The sequence below is a fragment of the Mauremys reevesii genome, linkage group 22 (genome assembly GCF_016161935.1).
Source record: "Mauremys reevesii isolate NIE-2019 linkage group 22, ASM1616193v1, whole genome shotgun sequence".
Classification (NCBI taxonomy): domain Eukaryota; kingdom Metazoa; phylum Chordata; order Testudines; family Geoemydidae; genus Mauremys; species Mauremys reevesii.
The window spans coordinates 24,899,592-24,918,069 of NC_052644.1; the positions used below are offsets into that span (position 1 = coordinate 24,899,592).

At 68.0% G+C, this 18,478-nt stretch overlaps 2 protein-coding genes across 3 annotated transcripts; both read left to right on the plus strand.

Annotated features, from left to right (window-relative positions):
* Nucleotides 1-1,862: 1,862 nt before the first annotated feature.
* On the plus strand, nucleotides 1,863-8,833 carry FAM3A (FAM3 metabolism regulating signaling molecule A). 2 transcript variants are annotated; one of them, XM_039509861.1, is made up of 11 exons: nucleotides 1,863-1,972; nucleotides 3,031-3,108; nucleotides 3,234-3,344; nucleotides 3,735-3,758; nucleotides 3,940-4,023; nucleotides 4,929-5,052; nucleotides 5,233-5,291; nucleotides 5,613-5,663; nucleotides 6,009-6,093; nucleotides 6,663-6,789; nucleotides 8,233-8,833. In XM_039509861.1, the coding sequence occupies exons 2-11, from the start codon at nucleotides 3,096-3,098 to the stop codon at nucleotides 8,329-8,331; spliced, it is 777 nt and encodes a 258-aa protein (XP_039365795.1). In that variant the 5' UTR covers nucleotides 1,863-1,972; nucleotides 3,031-3,095; the 3' UTR covers nucleotides 8,332-8,833. The 2 variants fall into 2 exon arrangements, with proteins under 2 accessions (XP_039365795.1, XP_039365796.1); XM_039509862.1 differs by lacking the exon at nucleotides 3,940-4,023.
* Nucleotides 8,834-13,428: 4,595 nt separating this feature from the next.
* On the plus strand, nucleotides 13,429-16,874 carry SLC10A3 (solute carrier family 10 member 3). The gene is made up of 2 exons (XM_039509777.1): nucleotides 13,429-13,702; nucleotides 15,150-16,874. The coding sequence occupies exon 2, from the start codon at nucleotides 15,269-15,271 to the stop codon at nucleotides 16,565-16,567; it is 1,299 nt and encodes a 432-aa protein (XP_039365711.1). The 5' UTR covers nucleotides 13,429-13,702; nucleotides 15,150-15,268; the 3' UTR covers nucleotides 16,568-16,874.
* Nucleotides 16,875-18,478: the final 1,604 nt, after the last annotated feature.

The following is an 18,478-nucleotide window of genomic DNA, read 5'->3' on the forward strand; positions in this document are numbered from 1 at the left end:
CCCACGCTCTAAGGGAGAGAACCCAGGCGTCCGGCTCCCAGCACCGCCCCCCCCCCCCACGCTCTAAGGGAGAGAACCCAGGCGTCCTGGTGTGAAGATGGAGGGAGAACGCTGCAATTGATGTTTCCTTGGAGGGGACAGGCTAAAATGCCACCTGGCGGGGGGGTGGCGGTTGGTGTTTGTGGCCCATGGAGGAGGGGGGTACCTCAGGGGGGAGGGATAGCTCAGTGGTTTGAGCATTGGCTGCTAAACCCAGGGTTGTGAGCTCAATCCTTGAGGGGGCCACTTAGGGATCTGGGGCAACAATTGCTCCTGCTAGTGAAGGCAGGGGCTGGACTCGATGATCTTGCAAGGTCCCTTCCAGTTCTAGGAGATTGGCATATCTCCAATTATTACCTTGTTCACCGCGAGCCAGTGGGACTCCCTGCCACTGGACAGCACTGAGGGCCAGGGCTTGGCAGGGTCCCATGTGGGTCAGGGAAGTGTTAAAAAAGAGCCCACCAGAGAGTGAGTGAGTGTGTGTGTGTGTGTGTGTGTGTGTGTGTGCGTGCGTGCACACCCTCATACTCCAGCACTCGGCTGTGACCATCTCGGGCAGGGGCTGATTATACAGGAACCCCCCCCCCCAGCGCCAGTACGTGGCCGCTCCGGGGTGGTGCAGAGGCTGGTTTTACAGGGAGCCCTCGCTCAGCGCTGACACACGCACACCCCATGGCAGGGCAAAGGGGCTGGTTATATGAGACCCTTTGCCCAGTGCGGAGATGCAGCCACTTCTGGGGTGAGGTGTGGGAACAGCTTGCCCCCCCCCATCTCCAAGGTTCATTCATTTCCTGCTGGGGCATCGCAGCATTACGGGAGTTGGGACACTGGTCTAGGTGGCCTATGGGGCTGTTCCTGGGAATCAGGGCCGGCTCCAGACCCCAGCGCGCCAAGAGCGCGCTTGGGGCGGCGTCCTGCGGGAAGGCGGCAGGCGGCTCCGGTGGACCTCCCGCAGACGTGCCTGCGGAGGGTCCGGTGGTCCTGCCGCTCCGGTGGAGCAGCCGCAGGCACGTCTGCAGGAGGTCCACTGGAGCCACGGGACTGGCAACCGGCGACCGCCAGAGCGCCCCCCGTGGCGTGCCGCCCTGCTTGGGGCGGTGGAAATCCTAGAGCCGCCTCTGCTGGGAATAGGACCCCAGTGTCTTGGGCCCCTCCTCCAGGGAGAGATTCCCCCCCCACTTTTCTCCATCCCCCCCAGGAAGAGCCCCCACGCGCCCTAGAGGACCCCCACATTGTCACCACTTTCTCCAGCCGGGTATAATTAAGGGCCAATTAACAGACCCCCCCAATTCCAGCCTCTCTCTGTGCCCCCCGATGGAAACGCCCATCTGGGGGGGGGGCTCTGCCCCACCTGCCCCAGACCTCCCCCCCGCAATGTGGGGGGGAGAGCTGGGCTGTGGGGACGGGGAGGGGGTGGATCCAGGCAAGGAGGGGGGAGCGAAGGATCGGGGGCGGGTACCGAGGGGCAGATCCGGAGGGTGGATATAGTGGGGGGCGGAGCCAGGGGCGGGTCCTAGCGGGAGAGGGGGCGGAGCCGGAGGGTGGATATAGCGGGGGGCGGAGCCAAGGGCCGGTCCTAGCGGGAGAGGGGGCGGGGCCGGAGGGTGGATATAGCGGGGGGCGGAGCCAGGGGCGGGTCCTACTGGGAGAGGGGGCGGGGCCGGAGGGTGGATATAGCGGGGGGCGGAGCCAGGGGCGGGTCCAACTGGGAGAGGGGCGGGGCCGGAGGGTGGATATAGCGGGGCGGAGCCAGGGGCGGGTCCTAGCGGGAGAGGGGCGGGGCCGGAGGGTAGCCATGGTGGGGGCGGAGCCAAGGGTGGAATCTGGAGGCGGGTTCCGGGCTCGCCCGGCTCCTCCCTGCTCCGGGCTGCGGCCCGCTGGAGCCGGAGCTGGAGCCGGAGCCGCAGCCGCAGCCGCGGGCAGGAGCCGCCCGGTGAGCAGCGCCTGGGGGGCAGGAGGATTAGGGGGTATCGGGGCGGGGAGCGGCTCTGGGGTGTGTGACAGTATCGAGGGGGTTGGGAGATGTGGGGCACGCAGGGCTTATCCGGACTACGGGGGCTGTGTGGGGCTGGGAGAATGGGGCTGTGGGGCGGTGGGTGTGAGGGTATTGGGGGCTGTGGGGTTGGGGTACCCTAGGGAGATGGGGGCTGTGGGGAAGTGGTGTGAGGGTATTGGGGGCTGTGGGGTTGGGGTACCCTGGGGAGATGGGGCTGGGGAAGTGGGGTGTGAGGGTATTGGGGGCTGTGGGGTTGGGGTATCCTGGGGAGATGGGGCTGTGGGGAAGTGGGATGAGGGTATTGGGGTATTGGGGGCTGTGGGGTTGGGGTACCCTAGGGAGATGGGGGCTGTGGGGAAGTGGGGTGTGAGGGTATTGGGGGCTGTGGGGTTGGGGTACCCTGGGAGATGGGGCTGTGGGAAGTGGGGTGTGAGGGTATTGGGGGCTGTGGGGGTTGGGGTATCCTGGGGGAGATGGGGGCTGTGGGGGAAGTGGGATGTGAGGGTATTGGGGGGCTGTGGGGGTTGGGGTACCCTAGGGGAGATGGGGGCTGTGGGGGAAGTGGGGTGTGAGGGTATTGGGGGCCTGTGGGGTTGGGGTATCCTGGGGAGATGGGGAAGTGGGGTGTGAGGGTATTGGGGGCTGTGGGGTTGGGGTATCCTGGGGAGATGGGGAAGTGAGGTGTGAGGGTATTGGGGGCTGTGGGGTTGGGGTACCCTGGGGAGATGGGGGCTGTGGGGAAGTGGGGTGTGAGGGTATTGGGGCTGTGGGGTTGGGGTATCCTGGGGAGATGGGGCTGTGGGGAAGTGGGGTGTGAGGGTATTGGGGGCTGTGGGGTTGGGTACCCTGGGGGAGATGGGGGCTGTGGGGGAAGCGGTGGGTGTGAGGGTATTGGGGGGCTGGGGTACCCTGGGGGAGATGGGGGCTGTGGGGCAGGTGGGTCACAGGATTTGGGCCGGTTCTGGACTCTGACCGACCTGTCACTTCCCTTCCAGCTCCGCTTCCTCTGCTCTCAGACTCCTCCTTCACCCCCCCACGGGGGGGGCCCTTGGACGGTGCCATGAGACTGGCAGGTGAGAGGCTGGGTTGGCTGTGGGGGGCTGGTGTGGGGGCTGAGTTTGCAGCAAGGGGGGGCCTGCTCTGGGGGGCTGCCTGTGCCTCATACCCCAGCTCTGACCCCCTGCTTCCCTCCCCCCAGGTCCCCTACGTGTGGTGGTGATCATCCTCACCGCTGGGCTCACCTGGATCCTCGTCAGCCTCCTGTTGGGCACCCAGAGTGGCTTCTCTCGCCTCCAGCAGCTCCTCAGCAGTAAGAGCTGCCCCCCTCCCCCATGGGCATCTTGTGGCAGGCAGTTCCACAGGGCAACGCCATCCACGGCTATAGCGGCAGGAGCAGGGGTGCCCCCTGGAGGGATCTGCCCTTGGGATTGGGGGGGCTGGGGCTGCAGTGTCCCCCCTCCCCCGGTAAGGACACCCGGTTGCCTTGTGGCAGGGACTTTCACAGGAGATGCTATGGTACAAGGCCCTGAATCCTGGCAGGGTTGGGTGGGGAGGTCTTCGTCTGGGGCAGACTCCTGCCCCCCAAGCAGTGTGTGTGGGGGGGAGGACGTTGGGATCAAGTTCTGGACCCCCAGTGGGGTGGTGGGGGTTGGGCACTCTGTGCTGTGGGTCACCGGGGCTGCTCTTTCTCTCCCCACAGGCCCTGAGAACCCCCCCACGGCAGGTGAGTGACTGGCCAAGGAGCTGCTACCCTGGGGCGGGGGCTTGTCCTGCTCTCCCCTGGGTCTGTGCCATGCTGGTGGCCGGGGGTCCTGGCTGGTGGCCCAGTCTGGGGAGAGGAGGGGGGCTGGGCTCCAGGGTGCTTTCCCCCTCCCCTCACCAGCCCCCTCTCTTCTTGCCCCCAGTGTCAGGCTGGGGCAGCTCGGCTGTGCCCCTTCAGGCCAGTGCCGCCCCCTCAGGCGGGGCGGGAGCCAGAAGCAGACACAACAGTGAGTCTCTGGCCTGGGGGGTGGAGGGCAGCGGTAGTGGGGGGCTGGGTCCCAGGCCGGAGCTGGGACCCCATGGCGGGGGCAGCGGGGGGCTGGGTCCCAGCCTGGGAGCAGAGACCCCATAGGGGGCTGGGTCCCAGCCTAGGAGCCAGGACCCCATGGAGGCGGTAGCAGGGGGCTGGGTCCCAGCCTGGGAACAGGGACCCCATGGCGGGGGGGGGGGGGCGGGTAGCAGGGGGCTGGGTCCCAGGCTGGGAACAGGGACCCCATGGGGGCAGTAGCAGGGGGCTGGTTCCCAGGCCGGGAGCCGGGATCTCATGGCAGGGTGGGGGTAGCAGGGGGCTGGGTCCCAGGCTGGGAGCAGGACCCCATGGCGGGGGGGGCGGGTAGCAGGGGGCTGGGTCCCAGGCTGGGAACAGGGACCCCATGGGGGCAGTAGCAGGGGGCTGGTTCCCAGGCCGGGAGCCGGGACCTCATGGCAGGGTGAGGGGGTAGCAGGGGGCTGGGTCCCAGGCTGGGAGCAGGGACCCCATGGTGGGGGGCTGGGTCCCAGGCTAGGAGCCAGGACCCCATGGAGGCGGTAGCAGGGGGCTGGGTCCCAGATACAGGGACAGGGACCCTGGTGCATCACCTCAGGTGTCCCTACTGGCAGGGGTGGAGGGTGTCCCAGTCCCATAGGGTGAGGGAGGAGCAATCCCCCCATTTAACAGGTGACTCCCGTGATCCTATGTCCCTCAGCTCACGTTCCCCCACCAGTGCCCCATCCCAGGAGCCCATCCCCCCCCATGGTGGGGACATGGCACCCTTGACTGGTGTGGGAGCTGTCTAGCCCAGGGGACCAGGGGTGGTGTGTGACATGAGGGTGTCTTGGCGACCTCCCCATATCTCCCCACCCCCCTCCCCAGAGCCGCGGCCCAGGAGGTATAAGTGTGGCCTCCCGCAGCCCTGCCCCGAGCAGCATCTCGCCTTCCGCCTGGTCAGCGGTGCCGCCAACGTCATCGGGCCCAAGATCTGCCTGGAGGATAAAATGTGAGTTGCGGGTTTGGGGCTCAGCATGGGAGGTGAGAGAAGGCAGCATGCTAATCAGGGGCAGAACTGTGGGGCGGACCCAGGAGTCCGGGCTCCCTCCCAGAGCCAGGGAGAGAACCCAGGTGTCCTGGCTCCCCTGTAGGTGGTGGGTGGGCTGTTCTCACCTCACTTTCATTCCAGGCTAATGAGCAGCATGAAGAACAATGTGGGGCGGGGCCTGAACATCGCCCTGGTGAATGGTGAGTCGGGGGGCGGGGGAACACAGTTGTGGGGCGTGGGGCACTGGGCAGGGCAAAGGGTATGGGGGCTGGGGATGTGGGGAACTGGGGAGGGGCACCGGGCCAGGAAAGGAGCTGGCCTGGGGAAGGAGGGGGGCTGCCGAGGTGGTGGGGAACTGGGGAGGGGGCACCGGGGCCAGGAAAGGGGAGCTGGCCTGGGGACGGAGGGGGCTGCAGAGGATGTGGGAACTGGGAGGGGGCACCGGGGCCAGGAAAGGAGCTGGCCTGGGGAAGGAGGGGGCTGCAGCGGGGCAGGCTCTGACTCTCTCTCTCTGGTTCCAGGGGTCAATGGGGAGCTCATTGATGCCAGGTTCTTCGACATGTGGGCTGGAGGTGAGAGGGGGGGCAGCACCTGAGGATGTCGGGGGGGGGGGAGAATCTGTGGGGGCTCCAGGTGGGAGACCCTGGCGCAGGGAGTGGGGAGTCTGTGAGAGGCAGGAATGTGTGGGGGGAGGAGGCTTGGAAGCCCTGTGGGGCAGGAGGGCTGGGGGTCATGGGGCAGCCACTGAGGATGTTGTGGGAGGGGCTTGGGGGGCGGGGAGAATCCATGGGGGCTCCAGTGGGGAGACCCTGGTATGGGAGGTCTGTGTGATAGGCAGGAATCTGGGGGGAGACTCAGGGGAACCCTGTGGTTCAGGCGGGCCCAGGCCTGCACTCACCCTGCGTCTTTCACCCCAGACGTCAGCGAGCTGCTGAAGTTCATTCGGACGCTGCACGAGGGAACCCTGGTGTTCGTGGCCTCATACGACGACCCAGCCACCAAGTGGGTGTGGGATGTGGGCCCAGTGGGGCCTTTCCCCTCTGGGGGCGCCGGCTCCCATTCAGCCCCAGGGTGGGGACTGGCTGGCTTAGGGGGGTGGGAATGGGGCCTAGGGCCTCACCTCTCTGGGGTTGCTGGCTCCCATCCAGCTTCGGGGCCAGTGGTGGGGGGCCTGTCTGGCTTGGGGGGCAGGATATAGGTCCTCTCCCCTCTAGGGGGCACCAGCTCCCATCCGGCCCCAGGGTGGAGACTGGCTGGCTTAGGGGGGTGGGAATGGGGCCTAGGGCCTCACCCCTCTGGGGTTGCTGGCTCCCATCCAGCTTTGGGGCCAGTGGTGGGGGGCCTGTCTGGCTTGGGGGGCAGGATATAGGTCCTCTCCCCTCTAGGGGGCACCAGCTCCCATCCGGCCCCAGGGTGGAGACTAGCTGCCTCGGGGAGGGGGGGGGGGGAAATGGGGCCTGGGGTCTTTCCCCTCTGGCAGGTGCCAGCTCCCATCCAGCCCCAAGGTGGGAGCCCTGGCTGGCTCGGTGCAGGGCCCTGATCCTCCTGCTCAGCCAGGGCTCTGCCCCCAGGATGAACGAAGAGACGCGGAGGATTTTCAGCGAGCTCGGCAGCAGTGTGGCCAAGGAGCTTGGATTCCGCGACAGCTGGGTCTTCGTGGGGGCCAAGGGGGTGCAGGACAAAAGCCCCTTCGAGCAGGTGAGCCCCCCACCCTCCCGTTTCCCCCTTCCTGGGGGCCAGCCCCACTCCTCTCCCCATCCCCAGCTGATTGCCTTCCCAAGCGCAGACCTGGGGCCAGCCAGCGGGTGTCCTGTCATGCCTGCAGAGATTCCCAAGAGTGGAGGCCTGGGGGAGGGGGGGAATGGGTCACAGCTTTGGGTGGGGGAAGAGGCTGGGGACCTGGGACTGAGGGGTGGAGAAGCCAGGGGCCCGGTAGGGAATGGGTCACAGCTTGGGGGAAGAGGATGGGGCCCTGGGACTGAGGGGTGGAGAAGCTGGGGGCCCGGTAGGGGAATGGGTCACAGCTTGTGGGGGAAGAGGATGGAGGACCTGGGACTGAGGGGTGGAGAAGCTGGGGTGTGGGTCACAGCTTGTGGGGAGAAGAGGATGGGGCCCCTGGGACTGAGGGGGTGGAGAAGCGGGGGGGCCGGGTAGGGGAATGGGTCACAGCTTGTGGGGGGGGGAAGAGGATGGGGCCCTGGGACTGAGGGGTGGAGAAGCTGGGGGCCCGGTAGGGGAATGGGTCACAGCTTGGGGGAAGAGGCTGGGGACCTGGGACTGAGGGGTGGAGAAGCTGGGGCCCGGTAGGGGAATGGGTCACAGCTTGTGGGGGGGGGGGGAAGAGGATGGAGGACCTGGGACTGAGGGGGTGGAGAAGCTGGGGGGCCTGGTAGGGGAATGGGTCACAGCTTGTGGGGGGGGAAGAGGCTGGGGACCCCTGGGACTGAGGGGGTGGAGAAGCCAGGGGGCCCGGGAGGGGAATGGGTCACAGCTTGGGGGGGGGAAGAGGATGTGGCCCCTCGGACTGAGGGGTGGAGAAGCTGGGGGCCTGGTAGGGAAATGGGTCACAGCTTGTGGGGAAGAGGATGGAGGACCTGGGACTGAGGGGTGGAGAAGCCAGGGGGCCCGGTAGGGGAATGGGTCACAGCTTGTGGGGGGGGGAAGAGGCTGGGGACCTGGGACTGAGGGGTGGAGAAGCTGGGGCCCGGTAGGGGAATGGGTCACAGCTTGGGGGAAGAGGATGGAGGACCTGGGACTGAGGGGGTGGAGAAGCTGGGGGTGTGGGTCACAGCTTGTGGGGGGGGGGGAAGAGGATGGAGGACCTGGGACTGAGGGGGTGGAGAAGCCAGGGGGCCCGGTAGGGGAATGGGTCACAGCTTGTGGGGGGGGAAGAGGCTGGGGACCCCTGGGACTGAGGGGGTGGAGAAGCCAGGGGGCCCGGTAGGGGAATGGGTCACAGCTTGTGGGGGGGGGAAGAGGCTGGGGACCCCTGGGACTGAGGGGGTGGAGAAGCTGGGGGGCCTGGTAGGGAAATGGGTCACAGCTTGTGGGGGGGGAAGAGGATGGAGGACCTGGGACTGAGGGGGTGGAGAAGCGGGGGGGCCCCTTCTGTGCCTTAACGTGGTCTGTCCTCTCCCCCAGCACACCAAGAACAGCAAGAGCACCAACAAGTACGAAGGCTGGCCGGAGGCGCTGGAGATGGAGGGCTGCATCCCCCAAAGAAAGGCTGATGGCCAGTGACCCCCTCCCCTGACACTGTGCTTTCTGCCCCATGCCGGGGAGGCGGGCTTGCTCCTTGGGTCTGGCAGGGGGTCCCCTTTCTCCGGCTCCCGCAAGGATGGGCCAGGTTGTTTCTGGCGGGGTGCCTGCCCCACTGATTTCCTCGCTGGTGGCTGGGAATTCAAGGCCCCATCCCCTCTAAGTGCCTTATTCCCCCAGGCAGGTGTTAAGCCCAGGTGCATTCCTTCCCTTACGGACAGTCTCTGAGTGTGGAGGGGCTTGTTCCCTGCTCTCTACCCTGGAATTATCCCTGCTCCATGGAGAGCGATGCCCCCAGTCCAGCCTGGTGGGGATGGGGATCGGCTTGGGCCAGTCCCCTCCCTGGTGTGGTGATTCAGTTGTGTCCTCGTCTGCTGAGAGGGGAAACTGCGGGGGGTGGGGTCTCTAGCTCGAGGGAAGAGGGGTCTGTAACCTCCCACAGCCTGGGCCCTCCATGGGGTCTGAATAAATGCAGCGCAGAGAGTGCAGAGGCTGGTGTCCGTCCTTGGGAGCTGGTGTGATGGGGGCAGAGGTGGAGGGGGTCGTGGCCTTTCTTCTGCTAGACTGAAGAGCCTCTCACCTAATATTTGTGCCCCACGAGGTCCTGAGAGGAGGAGCTCAAGTCAACCCTTAACCTCTGTGTGAAGCTAAATAAACTGGGGTCTGGGCAAGCCCCGGGCAGAAGAAATTCAATGTTGATAAATGCAAAGTAATGCACATTGGGAAACATAATCCCAACTGTCCATATAAAGTGATGGGGGCTAAATTAGCTGTTCTCCCTCAAGAAAGAGATCTTGGAGTCCGTGTGGATAGTTCTCTGAACACATCCACTCAATGTGGGGAATCATTAGGAAAGGGATAGCTAATAAGACAGAAAATATATTGCCTCTATATAAATCCATCGTACACCCACATCTCGAATAATCTGTGTAGATGTGGTCACCCCATCTCAAAAAAGATATATTGGAAAAGGTTCAGAAAAGGGCAACAACAATTATTAGGGGCATGGAACGGGTGCCGTATGAGAAGAGATTAATAAAACTGGGACTTTTCAGCTTGGAAAAGAGGCGACTAAGGGGGGATATGATGGAGGTCTATAAAATCATGACTGGTTTGGAGAAAGTAAATAAGGACGTGTTATTTACTCCTCATAACACAAGAACTAGGGGTCACCAAATGAAATGAATAGGCAGCAGGTTTTAAACAAAAGGAAGTATTTCTTCTCACAATGCACAATCAGTCTGTGGAACAATTTGCCAGTGGATGTTTTGACGGGCAAGATTATAACAGGGTTCAATGAAGAACTAGATTAATTAATGGAGAATAGGTCCATCAATGGTTATTAGCCAGGATGGGCAGGGATGGTGTTCCTAGCCTCTGTTTGCCAGAAGCGAGGAATGGGTGATGGGATGGATCACTTGATTTTCTGTTCTGTTCATTCCTTCTGGGTCACCTGGCATTGGCCACTGTTGGGAGATGGGATATGGAGCTAGATGGACCTTTGGGCTGACCCAGTGTGGCCATTCTTACGTTCTAATAGAGCTCTTGGTGTCTCTTGCTGGAAGGCAGGTTTTCTAGCCTGTGATTGTTCTTGGGGCTCCTCCCAGAGCCCTCTGCCTTTGATCACCATCCTCCCCTGCACCTCAGCTGGTGAGCACATTCTGCCAGTCATTCTCCCAGCCTGTCCCACTGCCGGTCTCATTTCCCCTCTCCACAGCTCCCCCATGCTCCAAGCACATTCATGTTTGTCTTGACTTTTGAGGCCCTTCATGGCTCCCCCATGGACATCAATCATCTCCCACTCAGTAGGGAAGGGGCAAACCCTGGCCCTGAGCCATGCGTGAGCCCAGACTCTGTTTCCCCCTTGCCAATCTGTCAAAGACCCTTTGTGCTGCCTCTGTTCCTGTGCCAGCTTCCGCACTCACCGTAAAATTCTCCTGCCCCAGCCTTGCCAGCCATTGGGCTAGAGGTGTGCAGAGCCTGCAGTGTGGTGGAGCGAGCGCTATTGGCCCTATGGGTCTGTCTGCGCATGTGGGCCTGCACAGTTGATCAGCGCTGGAGCTCCGGGACTGGCCTTTTCTGTGTCTGACCAGGGTTGATTCCCAGCCAGAGTTCCTAGGTGTGACAGTCAGATTGTTAGCAGCAATCAGGATAAAATGTGGGGCTGGGGCAGGAGAGGGGGCCACCCGGGAGGCTCTAGGCCGAGCTCTAGGACTGAAGGGTCCGAACAAACTGCCGGCAGGCTGCTCCCGGGGCCAGCTGCATGGGCCAGGCTGTGCCTGGCAGAAAGACAGAGCCGCAGGTGTGTGCGGGATGATGAAATGTTCCCCGCCCCTGCCGCTCCCAGCCCCAGGGAGAGGAAAGAGAACAAACAGCAGGAGCAGGAGCCGGGGCCGGGGCTGGGGCAGGGGCAGGGGCTGGCTGGCGCGGGACGGCGCCAGGCCCCAGGGAGAGGAAAGAGAACAAACAGCAGGAGCAGGAGCAGGGGCTGGGGCTGGGGCGGGCGGGGGCGGGCCGGCGCCTGGCCCCAGGGAGAGGAAATAGAACAACCCGCCGGCCCTGGAGCGGGGGCTGGGGCTGGGGGGGGGGCTGGGGCTGGCTGGGGCAGGAGCAGGAGCAGGGGCAGGGGCAGGGGCTGGGAGCAGGAGCAGGGGCAGGGGCTGGGGCAGGAGCAGGGGCAGGGGCCCCAGGGGCAGAGAACAGGAGCAGGAGCAGGGGCAGGGGCTGGGGCAGGAGCAGGGGCTGGGGCTGGGGCAGGGAGGGGCAGGAGCAGGAGCAGGGGCTGGGGCAGGAGCAGGAGCAGGAGCAGGAGCAGGGGCAGGGCTGGGGCTGGGGCAGGAGCAGGGGCTGGGGCAGGAGCAGGAGCAGGGGCAGGGGCTGGAGCAGGGGCAGGGCTGGAGCAGGAGCAGGGGCAGGGGCAGGAGCAGGGGCAGGGGCAGGAGCAGGAGCAGGGGCTGGGGCGGGGGCCGGCGCAGGGGCAGGGGCCGGGGCTGGGGCTGGGGCTGGGGCCGGAGCAGGAGCAGGGGCTGGAGCAGGAGCAGGGGCTGGGGCAGGGCAGGGGGCAGGGGCAGGGGCTGGGGCAGGAGCAGGGGCAGGGCAGGGGCAGGGCAGGGGCTGGGGCAGGAGCAGGGGCAGGAGCAGGGGCAGGAGCAGGAGCAGGGCAGGGCAGGGGCTGGGGCAGGAGCAGGGGCAGGAGCAGGGAGCAGGAGCAGGGGCAGGGGCAGGAGCAGGGGCAGGGGCAGGAGCAGGGGCAGGGGCAGGAGCAGGGGCTGGGGCAGGAGCAGGGGCAGGAGCAGGGGCAGGGCAGGGGCTGGGGCAGGAGCAGGGGCAGGGGCAGGGGCAGGAGCAGGGGCCGGGGCAGGGGCAGGGGCAGGAGCCGGGGCAGGAGCAGGGGCTGGGGCAGGGCGGGGCAGGGCAGGAGCAGGGGCAGGGGCTGGGGCAGGGGCAGGGGCAGGAGCAGGAGCAGGGGCTGGGGCCGGGCAGGAGCAGGGGCAGGGCTGGGGCTGGGCAGGAGCAGGGGCAGGGGCAGGGGCAGGGGCAGGGCAGGGCAGGGGCAGGGGCAGGGCAGGGGCAGGAGCAGGGGCTGGGGCAGGGCAGGAGCAGGGGCAGGGGCAGGGGCAGGAGCAGGGGCTGGGGCCGGGCCGGGCAGGGGCAGGGCAGGGCAGGGGCAGGGCAGGGCAGGGGCAGGGCTGGGGCAGGGCAGGGGCAGGGCAGGGGGGCAGGCAGGGGGGGCAGGGGCAGGGGCTGGGGCCGGGCAGGGGCAGGGGGCAGGGGCAGGGCAGGGGCAGGGGCAGGGGGCAGGGGCTGGGGCCGGGGCAGGGGCAGGAGCCGGGGCCGGGGCCGGGGCCGGGGCCGGGGCCGGGGCAGGGGCAGGGGCAGGAGCAGGAGCTGGGGCAGGGGCAGGGGCAGGGGCCGGGGCCGGGGCCGGGGCAGGAGCAGGGCAGGAGCAGGGGCAGGGGCAGGGGCAGGAGCAGGGGCAGGGGCTGGGGCAGGAGCAGGGGCAGGGGCAGGGGCAGGAGCAGGGGCTGGGGCAGGAGCAGGGGCAGGGGCAGGGCAGGGCCCAGGGGCAGGGGCAGGGGCAGGGGCTGGGGCCGGGGCAGGAGCAGGGGCAGGGGCAGGGCAGGAGCCGGGGCAGGGCCGGGCAGGGGCAGGGGCTGGGGCAGGGCAGGGGCTGGGGCAGGGGCCGGGGCAGGAGCAGGGGCTGGGGCTGGGGCTGGGGCAGGAGCCGGGGCAGGAGCAGGGGCCGGGGCAGGGGCTGGGGCAGGAGCCGGGGCAGGAGCAGGGCAGGGGCAGGGGCAGGGGCCGGGCAGGGCCGGGCAGGGGCAGGGGGCAGGAGCAGGGGCAGGGGCAGGGGCAGGGGCCGGAGCAGGAGCAGGGGCAGGAGCAGGGGCTGGGGCTGGGGCAGGGGCAGGGGCAGGGGCTGGGGCTGGGGCTGGGGCTGGGGCAGGGGCAGGGGGGCAGGGGCAGGGCAGGGCAGGAGCCGGGGCAGGAGCAGGAGCAGGAGCAGGAGCCGGCGCGGGCCGACACAGGGTCCCTGGGGCGAGCCCCGGGCTGGGCTGCGGCACCGGCCTGGGAGGGGGGCGGGGGAGAGACGTTTTGGGGCCTGGTGTTTGCTGGGCCTCGCCCGCCCAGTCCATGTGATGGACACAGACCGTGGGGGGGGGGGGCCCAATCCCACCAATCACAGGGCAGATAGTGGGGAGGGGGCAGGGCGAGGACCCACCCCTCAGCCCCCAGGGGACCCGCGCGCGGTGTCACGTGACAGCCCCCGGGGGACCCGAGCCTGGTGTCACGTGACAGCGCCCGGGGGACCCGCGCGCGGTGTAAAATCCTCTTCACCGATGCGTGGAGAAGAACGTTGCGTGTGAAGCGGGCAACAATCAGGCGCTCTGCCAATCAGCGCTCCGGGTATCCCCAGCTCCACCAATCAGAGCTACAGGCGCCCCTAGCGCCACCAATCAGCGCTACAGGCGCCCCTAGCGCCACCAATCAGCGCTCCGGGTGCCCCTAGCACCACCAATCAGAGCTACAGGCGCCCCTAGCGCCACCAATCAGCGCTCCGGGTGCCCCTAGCGCCACCAATCAGAGCTACAGGCGCCTCTAGCGCCACCAATCATGGTACAGGAGATCGCAGAGCCCCAACCAATCACAGTACAGCGAGCCCTTAGTCTCCGCCCTTTCTAACGTACTTCCGGCCCCCAGGCCCCTCCCCCTCGGTCCGCAGCCACTTCTGTGGTGGGTGGGACCATTGTGAGATCGGGTCCCGCGGGCGGGGCCGCGGCTGTGACGCAGAAGAGGGGCGGGACCGAAGGGAGACGGACGCAGCCGAGTCAAGTGGGGCTGCCGGTGCCGGGTACGGAGCAAGATGGGGGAGGGGCCAGGGGACCTGGGGAGGCAGCAGGGAGGGGAGGGGCCAGGGGCTGGGGACGGGGAGGCAGCAGGAGGGGGAGGGCCAGGGGCTGGGGACCGGGGAGGCAGCAGGAGGGGATGGGCCAGGGGCTGGGGACCGGGGAGGCAGCAGGAGGGGGAGGGCCAGGGGCTGGGGACCGGGGAGGCAGCAGGAGGGGAGGGGCCAGGGGCTGGGGACCGGGGAGGCAGCAGGAGGGGATGGGCCAGGGGCTGGGGCGGACCAGGGGAGGCAGCAGGAGGGGATGGGCCAGGGGACCTGGGGAGGCAGCAGGAGGGGAGGGCCAGGGGCTGGGGACCGGGGGAGGCAGCAGGAGGGGATGGGCCAGGGGCTGGGGACCGGGGGAGGCAGCAGGAGGGGAGAGGCCAGGGGCTGGGGACCGGGAGGCAGCAGGAGGGGAGGGGCCAGGGGCTGGGGACCGGGGAGGCAGCAGGAGGGGATGGGCCAGGGGTCTGGGGACCGGGGCGGACCAGGGGAGGCAGCAGGAGGAGGATGGGCCAGGGGATGGGGACCGGGGAGGCAGCAGGAGGGGATGGGCCAGGGGATGGGGACCGGGAGGCAGCAGGAGGGGGATGGGCCAGGGGGCTGAGGACCGGTGGGGGAGGTAGCAGGAGGGGGATGGCAGAGGGACCAGGGGGCTGGGGACCTGGAGGGGGGCAGCAAGAGGGGGATGGGAGAGGTGGTGGGGGCACCGGGGGCAGCAGGAGGGGATGAAGATAAGGTGATGGGGGTGGGACCTGGAATGGGGATAGGGGGGTTGCGTCCCTTCGCTGGTAGGGCTGGGGGTGGTCGCAGTGGGGGGCTGCAGGGCCAGGGGTCCAGCTAGGATTCAGAGTGTGGGGTGTTGCAGGGATTAGCAGGAGGGGTGGGGGGGCAGAGGGCAGGGGCCTGCCTGGAGCTGGAGAGGGGAGGCCTGGGGCTAGGTCCTGGAGGAGTTTGACCCTTCTCCCTATACCCTTGTGTGACCTCTGACCCTACAGGGTGGAGCACCATTTAGGGACTGCCCCACCCCTGTGTGCCTTGTTGATGGAGGGTGCAAGGTGTGGGTGGTATCGGGGAGGGGTGTGTGCAGGGGGGCTATCTATGGGGAGAGGGATGCATATAGGTTGTCTTGGGGGGGGTATCTGTGATCAGCTTCCCTACCTGTCTCTTACTAACTTTGGTAGCACAACTGAAGAGAGAGGGAATGGCCAGCCCCGCCCCACAACCCCTGCCCCATAATCCCTACCCCATGCATTCCCCCCACAGCCTGGCTCTGGGCTGCCCCTTCTCTCAGTCCAGCTTGGCCAGTTCCCTGCTCCAGGGTGGGCGGCCAGGAGCTGGCAGCCTCGGCCAAGACCCCTCCCACCCCCTCAGGCTCCTCCTCTCACCCTCTCCCATTCCCTCCCCCCAGGTTGGCGGGGACACCCGGCGACAGAGCGGAGAGGCCACCCATGCGTCCTGGCTGAGGGACGTCCCCATGTGCCGGAGCCGCCGGAGACCAGGTGCCCGTGGGCCGTGAGACCCCCTGGCATGGCACAGGTCCTGCCACTCCTGCTGCTGCTGCTGGGCTGCTGGGCCCAGCCGGCCAGGGGGCAGCAGGCTGGCAGGTACCTGAGCATGGGCGATGGCAGCACCCTGGAGTTCGACTTCCCCGAGAGGAGCCGGGGCATCATGGTGGTGTCCAGCCGCTACCCGGGCACCAACAGGACGGCAGGTGGGACCCAGCTTAGCGCTGCCTCACTTGCGCCCACCGTGCTGACAGTGGAGAACGTCAGCACCCTGTGCTGCGGGGCGGGGGGCTTTGTGGTGGCCATCCGCTCGGGCCCGGCTGGCCTGGCACCGCTCCGGCTGCGCCTGCTGGACCAGCACCGACTGGTGGAGGAGCGGGGCGAGTTCCGGGTGCGGGTGCTGCCGGGCGAGGAGCCGGAGCACCCAGGGCTGGGCCACTTCTCGGAGAACCCGCTGCTCTACGCCCTCCTGCCCCTCATCTTCGTCAACAAGTGCGCCTTCGGCTGCAAGGTGGAGCTGGAGGCACTACGGGGCCTGGCGCGCCAGCCCCACCCCGTCCTCCTGGGCATCCTGGGCCAGTTCGTTGCCATGCCCCTGTACGGCTACCTCATGTCACTGGCCTTCGCCCTGCCCAAGGCGTTGGCGCTAGGGCTGGTCGTCACCTGCTCCTCGCCGGGCGGGGGTGGCGGGTACCTCTACAGCCTGCTGCTGGGCGGGGACGTCACCCTGGCCATCTCCATGACGCTGCTGTCCACGGTGGCGGCTGCTGGGCTGATGCCGCTCTCCTCAGCACTCTACGGGCGGCTGCTGAGCGCCCACCAGAGCCTGCACGTGCCCTTCGCCAAGATCCTGGCCACGCTGCTCTTCATCGCGGTACCCATCTCGGCCGGCCTGCTGGTGAAGTGCAAGCTGCCCCGGGTCGCCCGCCTGCTGCTGCTGCTGATCAAGCCCTTCAGCTTTGCCCTCATCCTGGGCGGGCTCTTCATGGCCTACCACATGGGGGCCTTCATTCTGGCAGATGTGCGGCCCCCGGTGGTGCTGGCTGGGCTGAGTGTGCCCCTCTTTGGCCTCCTGCTGGGCTACCTCCTGGCCGCCTGCCTTCGGCTGCCGGGCCCACACCGCCGGACGGTTAGCATCGAAGTGGGAGTGCAGAACAGCCTGCTGGCCCTGGCGGTCCTGCAGCTCTCCTTCCACCGCCGGCAGGCCGACTACGCCTCCCAGGCCCCCTTCGTGGTGGCGCTGAGCAGCACGGCTGAGATGCTGCTGCTGGTGCTGGGTCATCTTCTCTATAAGAAGCTGTGGCCGCCAGCCAGCCCCTGAGCACCCCCTGCTGGAGGCAGCTGCAAACGGGGCTGTGCTTCCCTCCTTGCTGGGGGGCAGAGATGGGAGAATTCAGGGACCTGCTGTAGAAGGGCCTCTGGGCCTAGGGCCCTTCCCTGCGGGGACAATTGGAAACCAAAACCTTCCCATTGGGCCCCCAAACACCCAGCCTTATTTTTATACGATGTATTTTCTATGCTGCTGGCGGTGGCCCCCCAGGGTGTGGGGCCTGGGCTGTTTACAGGAGGGGGGAGCATCCCCCCTCCCACAAGGGTGAGGGTTCGAATAAAGGAAAGAGAGCAACACAGTTTTTGCATGGAGCTGTTACTGGGGTGGGGGGAAGCAAAGGAGGGGGCTGTAGGCAGCTGGGCTCCCTTTGCTCAGCTGGGACAGGCACAACCCAGATGCCACCCTGAGAGCAAACATGGGTCCTGGCCCCAGTGCAGGCTGCTCTGTGCCTGACCCCTGGCATGGAGAGTGGGGAAGCCAGGGGCCCATGCCAGGCTGCCTTCCCTGCCCCTCTCTGCTGTGCAACTTCTAAGCCTAATGCCTCTCCCCACCATACCCTCATGGCAACAACAAGGAAATGGGGAAACTGGGTCTCCTGCCCACTTCCTTATTCCCGCTGTGATGCGGGGAGCCCAGGGCTGGGCTAGCAGGGGCTGCGGGTTGGGAGTGAGGGGCACCGGCAGCGCTGGGCTAGCAGGGGCTGCGGGGCGGGATTGGGGCACCGGCAGGGCTGGGCTAGCAGGGGCTGCGGGTCAGGAGTGAGGGGCACCGGCAGAGCTGGGGGGGGCCCAGGGCTGGGCTAGCGGGGGCTGCGGGTCGGGAGTGAGGGGCACCGGCAGAGCTGGGGGGCCCAGGGCTGGGCTGGCGGGGGCTGCGGGTCGGGAGTGAGGGGCACCGGCAGAGCTGGGGGGCCCAGGGCCGGGCTGGCAGGGGCTGCGGGTCGGGAGTGAGGGGCACCGGCAGAGCTGGGGGGCCCAGGGCCGGGCTGGCGGGGGCTGCGGGTCGGGAGTGAGGGGCACCGGCAGAGCTGGGGGGCTGTGGGTCGGGAGTGAGGGGCACCGGCATAGCTGGGGGGCCCAGGGCAGGGCTAGCGGGGGCTGTGGGTCGGGAGTGAGGGGCACCGGCAGAGCACGGGGGCTGCGGGGCGGGAGTGAGGGGCACCGGCAGAGCTGGGGGGGGCCAGGGCCGGGCTAGCGGGGGCTGCGGGTCGGGAGTGAGGGGCACCGGCAGAGCCGGGGGGCCCAGGTCCGGGCTGGCAGGGGCTGCGGGTCGGGAGTGAGGGGCACCGGCAGAGCCGGGGGGCCCAGGTCCGGGCTGGCGGGGGCTGCGGGTCGGGGGTGAGGGGCACCGGCAGAGCCGGGGCCCAGGGCCGGGCTGGCGGGGGCTGCGGGTCGGGAGTGAGGGGCACCGGCAGAGCCGGGGGGCCCAGGGCCGGGCTGGCGGGGGCTGCGGGTCGGGAGTGAGGGGCACCGGCAGAGCGGGGGGGCCCAGGGCCGGGCGGGCGGGGGCTGCGGGGCGGGTGGGAGGGGCACCGGCCGAGCGGGGGGGGCCCAGGGCGGGGCTGGGGGGGGCTGCGGGTCGGGTGTGTGGGGCACCGGCAGAGCTGGGGGGGCCCTGGGCCGGGCTGGCGGGGGCTGCGGGTCGGGAGTGAGGGGCACCGGCAGAGCTGGGGGGGCCCAGGGCCGGGCTGGCGGGGGCTGCGGGTCGGGAGTGAGGGGCACCGGCAGAGCTGGGGGGGCCCAGGGCCGGGCTGGCGGGGGCTGCGGGTCGGGAGTGAGGGGCACCGGCAGAGCACGGGGCTGCGGGGCGGGTGTGTGGGGCACCGGCAGCGGTGGGGGGGCCCTGGGCCGGGCTAGCGGGGGCTGCGGGTTGGGAGTGAGGGGCACCGGCAGAGCTGGGGGG